The sequence below is a fragment of the Mizuhopecten yessoensis genome, unplaced genomic scaffold (assembly GCF_002113885.1).
Source record: "Mizuhopecten yessoensis strain PY_sf001 unplaced genomic scaffold, ASM211388v2 scaffold401, whole genome shotgun sequence".
Taxonomy (NCBI): Eukaryota; Metazoa; Mollusca; class Bivalvia; order Pectinida; family Pectinidae; genus Mizuhopecten; species Mizuhopecten yessoensis.
Window position 1 is genome coordinate 195,411 of NW_018403528.1, and position 13,227 is coordinate 208,637.

General features: G+C 35.5%; 1 protein-coding gene across 2 annotated transcripts; it reads left to right on the forward strand.

Annotated features, from left to right (window-relative positions):
- The first annotated feature begins 6 nt into the window (after positions 1-6).
- LOC110447733 (glutenin, high molecular weight subunit PW212-like) lies at positions 7-12,901 on the forward strand. Of its 2 annotated transcripts, XM_021493627.1 has the most exons (5): positions 7-126; positions 828-1,344; positions 3,863-4,017; positions 6,426-6,464; positions 10,332-12,901. In XM_021493627.1, exons 2-5 carry the CDS (start codon positions 833-835, stop codon positions 10,523-10,525), a joined length of 900 nt encoding a protein of 299 aa, XP_021349302.1. In that variant the 5' UTR covers positions 7-126; positions 828-832; the 3' UTR covers positions 10,526-12,901. The 2 variants fall into 2 exon arrangements, with proteins under 2 accessions (XP_021349302.1, XP_021349311.1); XM_021493636.1 differs by lacking the exon at positions 6,426-6,464 and having other exon boundaries at positions 12-126.
- Positions 12,902-13,227: the final 326 nt, after the last annotated feature.

Here is a 13,227-nt window from a genome sequence, read left to right on the forward strand (position 1 = left end):
TGTCACACTAATCGACACAGGTCTTGTAGACGCTTAACAACAAAGAACATTTTTGTCTCAATTGTTTGAGCGTTTCATCGACAAGATCGTCGAAAATAACTGGTACACGTGTAACAGCTGATCCAGGTAAATATTCCTTGCTTTGTGAAATTATTTGCCTGCATTCGCAGTGATCGAGGAAGGTCGTATGTATAATAACTGTTTAAGATGACTATACATGCTCTCTGTCTATTTCTTTGAAATAAATGTGTACCTATACCGAGATTTTTCCACCAGGAAATTAGAGCGTTATTTATGATACCATATGCTGGCCATGGTTGTGTCTGATTCCTGATCATGCAATAGATATTGGTCGTTGGTTGTAAGATAAGAAATAACAATTGAAATGGTAATCGAAAAAAGTGAAAGGTAGATTCACACAGGAATTTGAAAATATAGCATTTGTTTGAGTGTCGATTGTGAAGCTTCCATCTGTAACTGAAGATGGAAAAATGCAAGGCCAGACTGGGGTTCGAACCAGGGACCTTCCAAACTCTAGACAGCAGCTCTACCAATCTAGCTACCTGGTCTCTGACGATTGACCCAGTATAGTTCCGCTACATATCTAAAGTTACATATGCATATAATGGTCCCAGTGATGTACTGAGTGAACGAAGTGATCATGAAGAGTTAGATCTTTTGGCTTGGCTGTTAAATTGCTGGCCGATGACACATACTCACTCGATATGTGCGAATGTTTGTCTAGGAAAGATTTGTGATTATTTTATAGCTCATAATAGCTGTATAAATTAATTACATTGAACACAATACTTATCTTATGTTTTCAGGTTTAATGATGTATGTGAAGTGTTTGTGCCTGATTTTGAGTGTGTATATTGTACATGTGTCCTCACATGAAAATGCATATCCGCCTGGTATTCCTCCACCAAACAGCCAGCAGCAAGCACATCAGCATCAGGCACAGCAAGGTTACCCTAACCAGGGTCAACAAGGTAATCCCAACCAGGGTCAACAAGGTCATCTAAACCAGGGTCAACAAGGTAATCCCAACCAGGGTCAACAAGGTCAACTAAACCAGGGTCAACAAGGTAATCTCAACCAGGGTCAACAAGGTCACCTAAACCAGGGTCAACAAGGTAATCTCAACCAGGGTCAACAAGGCCAGCAAGGTGAGAACCTTCAGTTCCAGGCAGGTCAACAGCAGCAGCAGAATCTAGAAGCTACGGGTCACTACCAGGATGTTAATGTCCAAAACATGCAGCAGGGCGGTCCGACGGGTGGTGGAGGTCGTCATGGACATCATCAAGGAGGATTTAGGCAGAAAGAGCAGGTCCACAATTTAGAGTAAGTTAGGCATTGGTTTAGACAGATATCAGTATTGTAACAAGTCTAAATGTTTTGAGGGATATGTAAATTAAGGTTTGTCAGAAAGAATATTTCCACGTAGAGACCTAGGGTGTGGATAGAAAGAACAAATTGATATGTTATGTGGAGAAAGTGATAATCTGTGTCTATCAATGTCCTTGTATTATCCAAGGGCAGTTGCCCCACCCATATGTATCAAAGCAAGATAACGTCTACATTTCTGTTTTTCCTGCATTATGCCCAAAATAAAACCAAAAAACACATCAAAGATTTGTGTTACATTTTTCCTGTAGATTTGTTCAAGATAACATCACAACACTTCCTTACAGTTATTGTACCTTAATTAGTTGACCAAAAAAAAACAAACTACTAAATATTCCTCCATCTAGCCAATAGTCACACCACAGTCACTCTAACTTTCAGCACATTAAACTGTTAAAGATACAGGAGGTTTATAATGTTCTTAAAATGGTATCCCATCTTTTCCCCTTCAAGTCAGTTGGTCAAGGGTACAGAATTTAGAAAATTTTGAAACTTCCAAAAATGATAAATGTAAGAATGCAAAACATTATTGTCAGTCCTAAGAGTTATCTCCCCTTATACCATAAACAATCAACAAAGATGGGGAGGGTCCAACTAAGTTCAACATATCATGACTGCTTTTAAAGAATGAAATTAACATTAACAAGTAATGAAGTAGATGATTCCTCTTAATATTTATTCCCCGACCCTTAAATTTTTAAGGGTCGTTGCTGTAAAAAAAAAAAAAAAAAAATATTACAGAAATCCCATCTGGATTTGTCATAAGTTGTACCAGCACCATGAATTTTAATTGTATGGATACAGTTCATGCTGGCTTTGAACAACAAAACAAAATTATATTGGAGAATTTATTTTTTAAGTTTTAAAAAGGGAAAACAATACTTACATCAGGGATACTTATGGAAACAGTGAAAGGATTATAGTATGTTCTATACGGATACAGTGAAACCTTTGTGCTAAGACTACCCCTAGTAGCTTGTCATTGAAGACAGGTGATACTTTAAAGACCTCTATGTTTATTGGTTAGTGTAGAATGATATGCCTTTTATATATATTCATATGTGCCTCTGTAATCCAAGAATGATCATATTAACCAGACATTTTGATACTAAAACTATGTTTTACAAATAATTAAATATGAACTAATGAACCAGTAACACTTAGGACATAGATATATTTTACCTTAATTCATGCTTTGCTGTGGGACTTTTGAGAACCCATTATATCTGGGTGGTCGGGTGGTGCAGCGGATAGTGCACTTGCCTTTCACCAAGGCGACCGGGGTTCGATTCCCCGATCGTACATGAAAAGGTTGGGGTCACCTACCCGAACACGTGGGTTTTCTCCGGGTACTCCGGTTTCCTCCCACAATAAGACCCCCCCACACACTAACAACCGGGCCAACAAGAGTGATTAATATTTATAAGTTGAAATAACTTGTTTAATAATTGTTGTACAATAAATAAAGTTTATATTATATATCTGTAATGGAGCTCATCAACATTTTAAAAAAGATGCTGAAGACACGCCATATCAAAAATCCTACTTACTGTGTACATGAATTAGATTGCCTTTCTTCTCTGTCATATTTCGATATTATTAATTAAATATGTTAAATATTGAATGTCACAATAGGAAATATCAATCAAAACAGCAGCTTCTGTACATGCAAATCAACTTATAATTACGCACAGGATCTATAGTGGCATACATGTATATATATTGACAAAGTATAGGGGAAATAACGATTTGATGCCTACCACATATCAATCTGATTTTGATTTGAATGAAACATTCTTCTTTGTTTTTCCTTTTTTTTTACATTCAAAAGCTCAGAAATTTTTGATAATTTCTTAAAAAAAATCTGTTTGGAAGAGTTGCAGCAGGTACATGTTTATTTTGATGCTAAAATTTGAGATGTTGTGTATTTAACATGATTAATAAAATTTAAAGGGTATGTCATATTAAAGATGCCAGGTACACGTACTGTAGCTCAGTCTGTTAGAGGGATGCTATAACAATCTGAAGTCCAGGGTTTGAACCTTGGTCTAGCTACACTGAATATGTTTTGTTTATTGAATCTTTCTTATTCTTTTTCATAAAAGTCCTGCACAGTAAAATTCTATATTAGAAACGATTTACCAAAGCTTTGTTATTGCTAGAAAAAACATTTTCTAAAGTGTAGATACCCTCTTTGACAGTGGTACAAGGATCCTTAATGAAAACAGCACCACACACAAATTCAAAAATTGTTTGTTTGTGGTGTAACCTCCTTGCAGCAGCCAGTGTCATTTGAGGACACAGTGCAATAAGAAGATGAAGGTCATAAATTATATCATCTCTGGAACAGGAAGGAAAGAGTATATATACATACATAATAATTCCTTTTTATTAAGTAATGATATATACATATATATATAGCGGATGCCTCATAAAGTGTTTCACTGTTTCACAGCCATATAAAGGAACACTTGAAGGAAGTGATTGACAAACCTAAAGAGGATATGACGGAGGAGGAGCTGGAATTCCACTACTTCAAGTTACACGACTATGACGCCAATAACAAACTGGACGGCACAGAAATCACCAAGGCCATCACCCATTTCCATGGTATGTAGGTGGTGAATTGAACAAGGAATCCAGCAATTACATAAACATATTTTTGAATTATTTGTATGCTTCAGAAAAATACTAGCATCTTTTCTGTCTGAAATATCAGAGTTTATACAAATGTTCAAATTTTCAAAAAACGTTACTGATGATATAATGTTTTTCTTATAACTTAAACACAAATTTGCATTTCACCAAAAAATCCTATAATTGCTGCATTTGTTAAAAAATCAGTAGTTTCTGAAATATGCTCCCAATTATGATACTGGTTAGTCCCTTAGTTTACAGCAAAATGTAGGAGACAGACCATTTACATGATAATAGTTATGATAAAGAAACCAAATTATCTGTCCTAACAACGTTCTACAGTCGTACTGTTGACAAGGGTAGCACTTATTGTTGGAACAGTCATACATTTCAACCTGTTCAGGTTTGGACCTGCTGTATCCAACGGCTCGGCTTGTGTATTGTACACATAAGGCAACTACATATACTGTGGGGCCTCCTGCCAAATCAGGGGGTTTATTCTTTGTCTTCTGCTTGGAGACCGTTGAAGAGACCAAACTTGATATGCTACCCTCATTGTAACACATAGGATTAGGGTCTCTGTTTGGTTCTATCCTACTTTGTATTTCTTACCAGCGGTGTACCCCTTGGCATCCTTCTCAATATGACAATATGATGCTGAAATAAAACAGTGTTCGTGTCAAAAGATGTAGAGAGGCTTGAATGTACAAAGAGAGATGCTATATAAAAGTTATTGTGTCAAGAGAGAGGCTGGATTGTACACAAAAAGATAAAAATAGCTATATGTCATGAAAGATGCTCCAATAAAGAAACAGTGGTTGTGGAGAGGGAAGCTGAAATGCAGTGATTAGTCAAGAGAGATGCTCAAATAAAGAAACAGTTGTTTTGGTGAGGGAAGCTGGAATACAGTGTTTAGTCAAGAGAGATGCTCAAATAAAGAAACAGTGATTAGACAAGACAGATGCTCAAATAAAAACGGCAATTATGGCAAGAGAGGTTTGATTATATAAAAAAAAAAATGCTGAAATCAAAACGGTGAGTTGTCAAGAGAGATGCTAAAATAAAACAAACCCAGCGATTGTGGCAAGGAAAGCTAAAATATAATGATTTGTCAAGAGAGATGCTGAAATAAAAAGCAGATTGTAGCAAGATCAGATGAAAAAATATGAAAAGAGATTTTATCAGAAGAGATGTAAAAATGAGTTCAAAGAAAAGTTATTTTAAGAAAGACAGACGTACATGTATATGTAAATGGTGATTTTGTCAAGGGAGGTATGCATTCACTCTCAATTCTTTCGTAGTTGGTGGCAAATTATTTTAAAAGTTTACTATGATAAAAAAACAATACACATGCAATGAACCAAAATGCTAAGAAGCATATTAAAGTTTCGACTGTTAGGTAATTACAGAGATCGGAGAGTTGAATACAGTACATAGATAGAAAATATAAAGTGGGAAACTAAGTTCTATTATCTGCAAGTTTATAATCAAACCCGTGATATAAGTAAGGTGGAATCGAATCTGTTTATCTAGCTTCTGTACCTTCCTTAAAGGTAGATGAATTGAAGAACGGAAGCAATTGAAGAAAACAATTCTCTGTTGGAATCATCAAAGAATACCCTGACATAAAATATTGACCTGGTAGTGTGAGATTCCAATGATTGTTTATCCAGTCATAAAGATGATATACATTGTGTTCTCATTGGTTGGCATCCTTACGTTCTCTGCAATCCTGAAATACATGGCCAGGCGAATTTGAAGGCTCTTAGTTAGGTGCCACCTTGTGGATGATACAAGTGGACTAGTTTGATCCTTTGGTGTACGGTGTCGCTCCCCTGTAATCTTCAAAGGACAGACATCAGCCTAGCGATTTGTCAGGGGGTTTTTCACCTGAAAGCAATCAAATACTTAATAGCAAACCGCGTGCCTTCGATTTAGTCATATAACATATTCCAGGGTTGCAGAGAATGTAAGTGAGCGTAACCCCTGACATTTCGAGGTTGCGTAATATGATGAGTTGAACACTCTAAGTCGGAATGATAAAAGAGGTTAGCATTTCAACGATAGAAGTAAAATCTCATTGTAAACAGTTTTTCTGTCATCTGACAATTGTTTGAAACAGAATTTCTTAGCGAATGTTTGCAATGCTCCAAAATGATGCGAACGAAGTCAGATGTGGATTTAGAGAACCGAAGGGTCCAGATCCATTTTTTTCAAGACGCTTTTGTTCACAATTTACTCCCTCAGTTTTCGGTATACACCTCCTATATTAAAACTTCTTGGATCCAGCATAGGTTTTAGCGCCAATGATTATGTATGTTCCTGTTTTGTGTGAATGTGGTATAATTTAATTAAAAACAATTATATGTTGAAATGTAAAGGGAAGGTCGGAAAGACTTGGCTAAAGGCCTCCTCCTTCGGTAAGTCGAGACGCATACACCATTAACGGGTTTGGCACCCTTTCTATTGATCAATAGACGGAATTAGTTAGTGGTAAGGTCCTTTTACATGCATGCTCTAATCCTTTTTTTGTTTTTTCTTTTTCTTTTTCTTGATCTTATTTTTGTTTTACGAATATTTTTTTATGTTTAGAATGGTTTCTTATATCCCTCCAATAAGTCGAGACTATATATATATAGAGAGAGAGATAAATAGTTTTGAATGTCCATGTGTCGGTAAAAATATAAATAAAACAAAACACGAAGACTAGTAAATAACGCAAAACACGAAGACTAGTAAATAACGCAAAACACGAAAACTAGTAAATGTGTGTTAACTTCATGTTACTAGTGAATATGGAATAAAATGTGTTGAGAACCAGGATTTGTGTAATGGTACACTTGTTTCCTTCCGCTGTTTTAAATTCGTTATGGCTGACAAAAACACGTAGTTTTTTTTAAAGATATTTTAGATAAGGTATTTACTTTGGTACTTTAGTTGTTTTCACATTTCGTTAAGGTATCTATACATTGTGCACAGACAAAAGTAAAAAAAAAAAATCATGAACGATCATGGTCATGTGGAATGTAACAAAAATGCAAAATGGTTATACCACTTGGGTATGGAATTCCAACTCCTGTATTGTACGAAGTATAGATATCAGTTTTGCCCAATTACATATATATTATGAATAATTTTACTTAATCAGATCATTGACTTAATTCTAAAATTATGAGAGAGAAACTCATGATAGCATACAATTGTATATACTCTATACGAAGTAAGTGACCGAGGTATAATAGCAGTCTGTGTTCATACTCTGTTCGTCAGTGTATCTGTTATACTCTATACGAAGTAAGTGACCGGGGTATATTAGCAGTCTGTGTTCATACTCTGTTCGTCAGTGAATCTGTTATACTCTATACGAAGTAAGTGACCGAGGCATAGTAGCAGTCTGTGTTCATACTCTGTTCGTCAGTGAATCTGTTATACTCTATACGAAGTAAGTGACCGAGGTATAATAGCAGTCTGTGTTCATACTCTGTTCGTCAGTGAATCTGTTATACTCTATACGAAGTAAGTGACCGAGGTATAATAGAAGTCTGTGTTCATACTCTGTTCGTCAGTGTATCTGTTATACACTATACGAAGTAAGTGACCGAGGTATAGAAGCAGTCTGTGTTCATACTCTGTTCGTCAGTGTATCTGTTATACTCTATACGAAGTAAGTGACCGAGGTATAGTGGCAGTCTGTGTTCATACTCTGTTCGTCAGTGTATCTGTTATACTCTAAACGAAGTAAGTGACCGAGGTATATTAGCAGTCTGTGTTCATACTCTGTTCGTCAGCGTATCTGTTATACTCTATACGAAGTAAGTGACCGAGGTATAGTGGCAGTCTGTGTTCATACTCTGTTCGTCAGTGTATCTGTTATACTCTATACGAAGTAAGTGTCCGAGGTATATTAGCAGTCTGTGTTCATACTCTGTTCGTCAGTGAATCTGTTATACTCTATACGAAGTAAGTGACCGAGGTATAATAGAAGTCTGTGTTCATACTCTGTTCGTCAGTGTATCTGTTAACACACGAATATGGAGATCTGTTCTGATCATTGCGACTTTATATCCAAATTTCCCTAAGGAACCTAATCCATGTTCGTCTTGACCAAACGATGTGTCCCGGAACACTTAAGGCCCTAGACTGAAACGGTAAAGGTCGAGACAAGGGGTCAAAGGTCAAAATACCGACACCATTTCTATATGGATGGACCCTTATGAAATTTAACATTGTGTTTATCACAGCTAGACGGTGTGTCACACAACACTGTCAGGTTCGTCCCCTAAAGGTCAAGGTAAATTTATTTATCTGATTAAGAACATGAGCTAGTGAACAAAGGCTAGTATCCAACGACTGAATACCGAGTTGGTATATTCTAGCGCTGTTACAAATACAGATATTGACAGTTTAATGAACTACAACGAAGCCACGTGAAACAGAAAACAATCTGTTATAAGCATTGTTCACCGCACCGTAGATTACAGTTTACAATGTACTTGTAGTTCACGTGATTTTTATTTTTTGCTTTAACTCCCATAATGCATCGGTCACAAATTCAATATTAAGCGGCGAGTTCTAGTATTAAGTAATGAAGATTCTAGTGCGGAAGAGTTCTAAAATAAAGCGGTCACGAATTCTAGTATTTAATGTATATTAGTTCATACATAACGTAAGCTGTACCTTCAGAATGCAAAGGGAATTAACTTCCTCGTTGTGTGGTACAGATTGGTAAGAACGTAAAATTAGGTCTGGCGGTATCTCGAGTAATGAATACATTATCATGGGTTCTGGTGTGAGACCCTCCTCGCTTTAACCATAGCTGCCAATCATGTGTCAGATGGTCCTTGTCCCAATGTCTGATTACCGTACGCAAGACGTCAGACATCACTGCTAAAATGCCATCCTCTTCCCAAACTCCCACTTATCCTCTGTCCTTGGTCCTTTTCGGGTCGTCCCGCAGCTCATGAATCTGAAGGCAACATATTTCATCCCCTTTTATTGGATGTTGTGTATCGATTTTTAGGGATCTTCATTCACTTTCTCCTTGGTAGTTTGCTTTCAACACCCCATACCCGAACTAACACTGATTTGAACAAGTCCCCAGACTCTCCCGAGCCACGCCCCCGTCGTAGAAACTGCCAGGTGGCAGGCTTTTAATTATTGACAATTGTGCGTTGGCTGAGTAAATACCGGTGAGCTTACAAGCCACTCGGGACAAGGCCTAGGTATGCAAATTACTCAGCATGATAATTTGTGCTGAGAGAAGTGGGAATAATGAAGTAATGAGGACGGACAATGCACCCCCAGTCGTAGGCCCGGCCTCAGCAGCTATCGGAATCAATTACAGCTATCGAGGGCCCTCTGGAGGAAATATTGTGACAAGCTTGGGTCGAGATCTGCATAGCTCTGCTCGTCGCCCTCACACGGGCATTGCCAGTCTATTTATTAAGTGTTTCAGAGTCAACCATCAAAAGATTACAAATAGTTTTTCGTTCTTCCACTTGAAGGATAATCTGATTTGACACATTCTTTTTCACTTTAACACTCTTACGTTGAGAGAGCGCGTTTATGTGTTTAGGGCTCTAACTATTTTTTTATGTTTCTTTAAAAGAAATCATGACTCTCTCTCTCTCACTTTTGGACTTTTATGATACTTGTATAAAAACAATTGCCATCCAATGTTTGGTTTTCATCTCACATAAAATAGCAAAATAAGTTTTAATTATGTACTTCTGTATTTGAACAACTGCTATTTCTAATAAGATTACGTGGTTTTTGTTCCGCAAAAATAACCGGGAAATTATTTCATATTTTTATTCACCGAGACATTTTTATCTGTGTGACTTCTTTTTTCAATCAACGCCTTTATTTGACAGTACGTGCACCATGCTATGCCTGGAGGATTTTCTGAATAATTAACATTGTACATGGTGTTACAGGAACCTTTCTTTTTTCGCTGTAATCAGCATATGTACATTTACTTTTATTACCACTGGTGAGTCCTATAAAGGTGCCTTCTTATTTTGAACCTGTATGTGCGTCCATATTTCTAGTGATTGTTAAGTGCTTTGAAATACTATGTATCTGTTATTGTACACTATTTTTATTATCATACAATATCCTTTTTTTGTGTGGGGCAGATGTCTCGGTTCCTGTTATTGTATTCGACTTTCGAGTTCCGATATTATCATGTGTCGAGGATATGGTGAATACGTGTTTTTTTGTTGCTATTTCACTTTTAAGAGTGTTATCATTACTCAGCAGTTAAATGTATGCTATGTGCCTTTCAGACGATCACGAGAACGCTAACGCAACTCCAGAGGAACAGGCAGCTAATAAGAAGGTGTTCAGTGACGAAGAGCTCAGCAACATAGTAGAAATGGTCCTCAAAGAGGATGATCTGGACAAGGACGGGTATATTACGTACGCTGAGTTTGTTAAGGCTCAGAGAAAGGCGCAGGTGACGGAACCAACGCAGACCTAAAGGGCGTCATCCTTGGCGTTGAATTTTCACACATGACTTATGGTAAAAGCACTTATATTCCATCATTTTCGTTATCGTTTTAAAAGTCTTTATTCCAAGAACCGTTGTTATTTTTGTAGAAAAGATAATGTTTTTATATTTCTTTCACCATTTATTTTTTGCAAAAGTCTTCAATATTTTGTCTACATTCTATTCAGACACGGTTAACTTTTCCTTTCAATGTCAAATTAAACTGATTTTATTATCTTTACATCTTAGTTGAGTCTCTTTGAATGCAATGAAGCCTTAGGTAAGCAAACAAGTATTTGATGCAGAAACAAACTGTACAGCGTCTATATAAATCTGTGTCCTCCATGTAAACTGATGATACAGTATAGGGATAGATTAAAAATCTGTACAATCTGAAGACAATTTGGTTTTTTTAAACAATAATTCAGTACGTCGTTAGATTTTATATTTGTGATTAAAATATATCATAAAACTTATTCAAACTCAACAGTATTCTCAAAATAGATGCAAAGAAAATAATTTTCTCGAAACATTACATGCAACAGCCTCATATTACAAAAAAAATAATTAAAATGTTAATTACCAATTATTGATATTGAAAATATGAATCTGTAATGTTTTAAACTATTTATAAGGTGTTCTATGACTAGTTGGATTATTTATGAATTAGTGTATAATCTAAAGATATGACGGTATTTTTATTACAATCAGATTGCTTTACTCCAACAGGAAACGACAAGATGTGAACTGTCGGTGCCATGTTGGGGGTAGGCTGTGTTTAATTCGGTAAATTGGAAATCGTGTTCTTTTTAATATTTATTTTTATTGTTGTTTTATAGAAGCAGTATCTTTGTTGTATGTTGGTTGATGTTTTTCATCGTTCCATTTAAAGCCAAATTTATCATCTCACACGTATCTGAGCAGCACAGGGAGGAATGAGAGAAATCCATTGATCTAGTCTGTTTGTTGTAGAATATTCAAGTTTAATTAGCTAAATGGTGAGAGTCATCAAGTGCTTTATTTAAAATGCTGTAAAACACTGAATATTTGAATATGTATATATACATTTTGCGATTGCTATAAACGTCGTATTTGCGAATATTTTCGCAATTTGCTTTAAAAAACGTTTTTTTTTTTTTTTTTTTAAATCGCGATGCAAATGAATTAGAGAATACTCCTAGTGAATTTAATGGAGAATAAATATTTCAAAATTATGTGTTTTACGGAACAGTAAAATATATTTGATTTTAATAAATTAAGATCTAGCCAGGCATACATTTATACACGAAGGAAAACGTATTATCAGTGAACATGGTTTTGAAGTTTTAACTAATTGATAAAAAATGTGTGGATGTATGAGGTATTGATCTGCAAATCATTGAAGTAAGTGTAAATACAAGTTTGATAAATAAAAAATTCTAATTTATAAAGTCCGATAGTTGGAGTAGCTTTAAATTGTAGTGTCAGAAACTTGTATTTTTTTGTGGTATTAGCTGGCTACTAGTTTATTATTTCACGAGAGTACTTATCGGCGTATATATGTGGTTTACAATAATTTGCTCATACATACATTATACTTACTTTATACGTGTGTATGTATTTACACCCACCATATTGATAACCGTGTTTTATGTAGGAAACATTATTTATTTATGTAGAAACATAGCGGCGAGTATTCTACTGTTAAATATTTAATCTATCAGCACCATGATCTTTGCTTAATTGCTTATTTTAAACTTTGAAATTTTCTAGTCCGATGTGACTTTGATATATAAACAGAATAATTTTCTCAAATGATCATTGGTATTAGTCACTTGTAAATGCGTATTTTCTCATCAGGATAAATTTATGATCAGAGAAGAGGTTAACTTTTGCTTGCCTTCCATGCTTAAAGTGCTGGTTCTTGGAGAAATCATCTCAAAGGTGCTCTATAGTATATGTTTACGTAATATGTCTGTTAATGATCTTTGTATGAACCAGTTCCTATACTTATTTGATTACTGATATCAGCCTGAAGGGGAATCTCGAGACTCCGTGCTCCTATCGTACTATTATACATAATTATTGAAAATACCATTTCCGATGATGACTTGATTTCCGGAAGGGACTGTTTAAATCTGATTACACAATAAAGTCATATCTCTCAGTATTCCGACAAAAACATTTTGACAAACGAGATGCAATGCCCCTCCTGGTCACATTCCATTTAAGGGCGTATAGATGTGTGTGTGTGTGTGTGTGTGTGTATAATGGTGGTAGCTCAATAGTATGTTGTATACATGTAAATGTGAATGAAATAAATAAATCGGGAAGAATTGTCACTTCAGATTTGTCATTGTTTTAATTAAAGTATTTAATGGAACCTAATTTCTGACTTCGTCTTTCACTTATATGTCTATTTCGATTATGTCTTCTATTAAAATTTGATGCCATTACGCATTTTAACAAAATGTCAACATGAATGTTACTCAATCAATATATACAAATAGCTGCATCCAAAGAATTGCTTAATTGCTTATATTTCATGATCTCAACAAAGTTTCGTTAAGGGTATTATATTTTAGAGATTCTATTTTTCGTTTGAAATTAAGTCCGATATATTCTCAATTAAAAAATCGCGCGTCACTGATGTGTGAAAATCAATGTTAATATTGACCACGGAATATATACATTAATATAAAGAGCTTTTATAA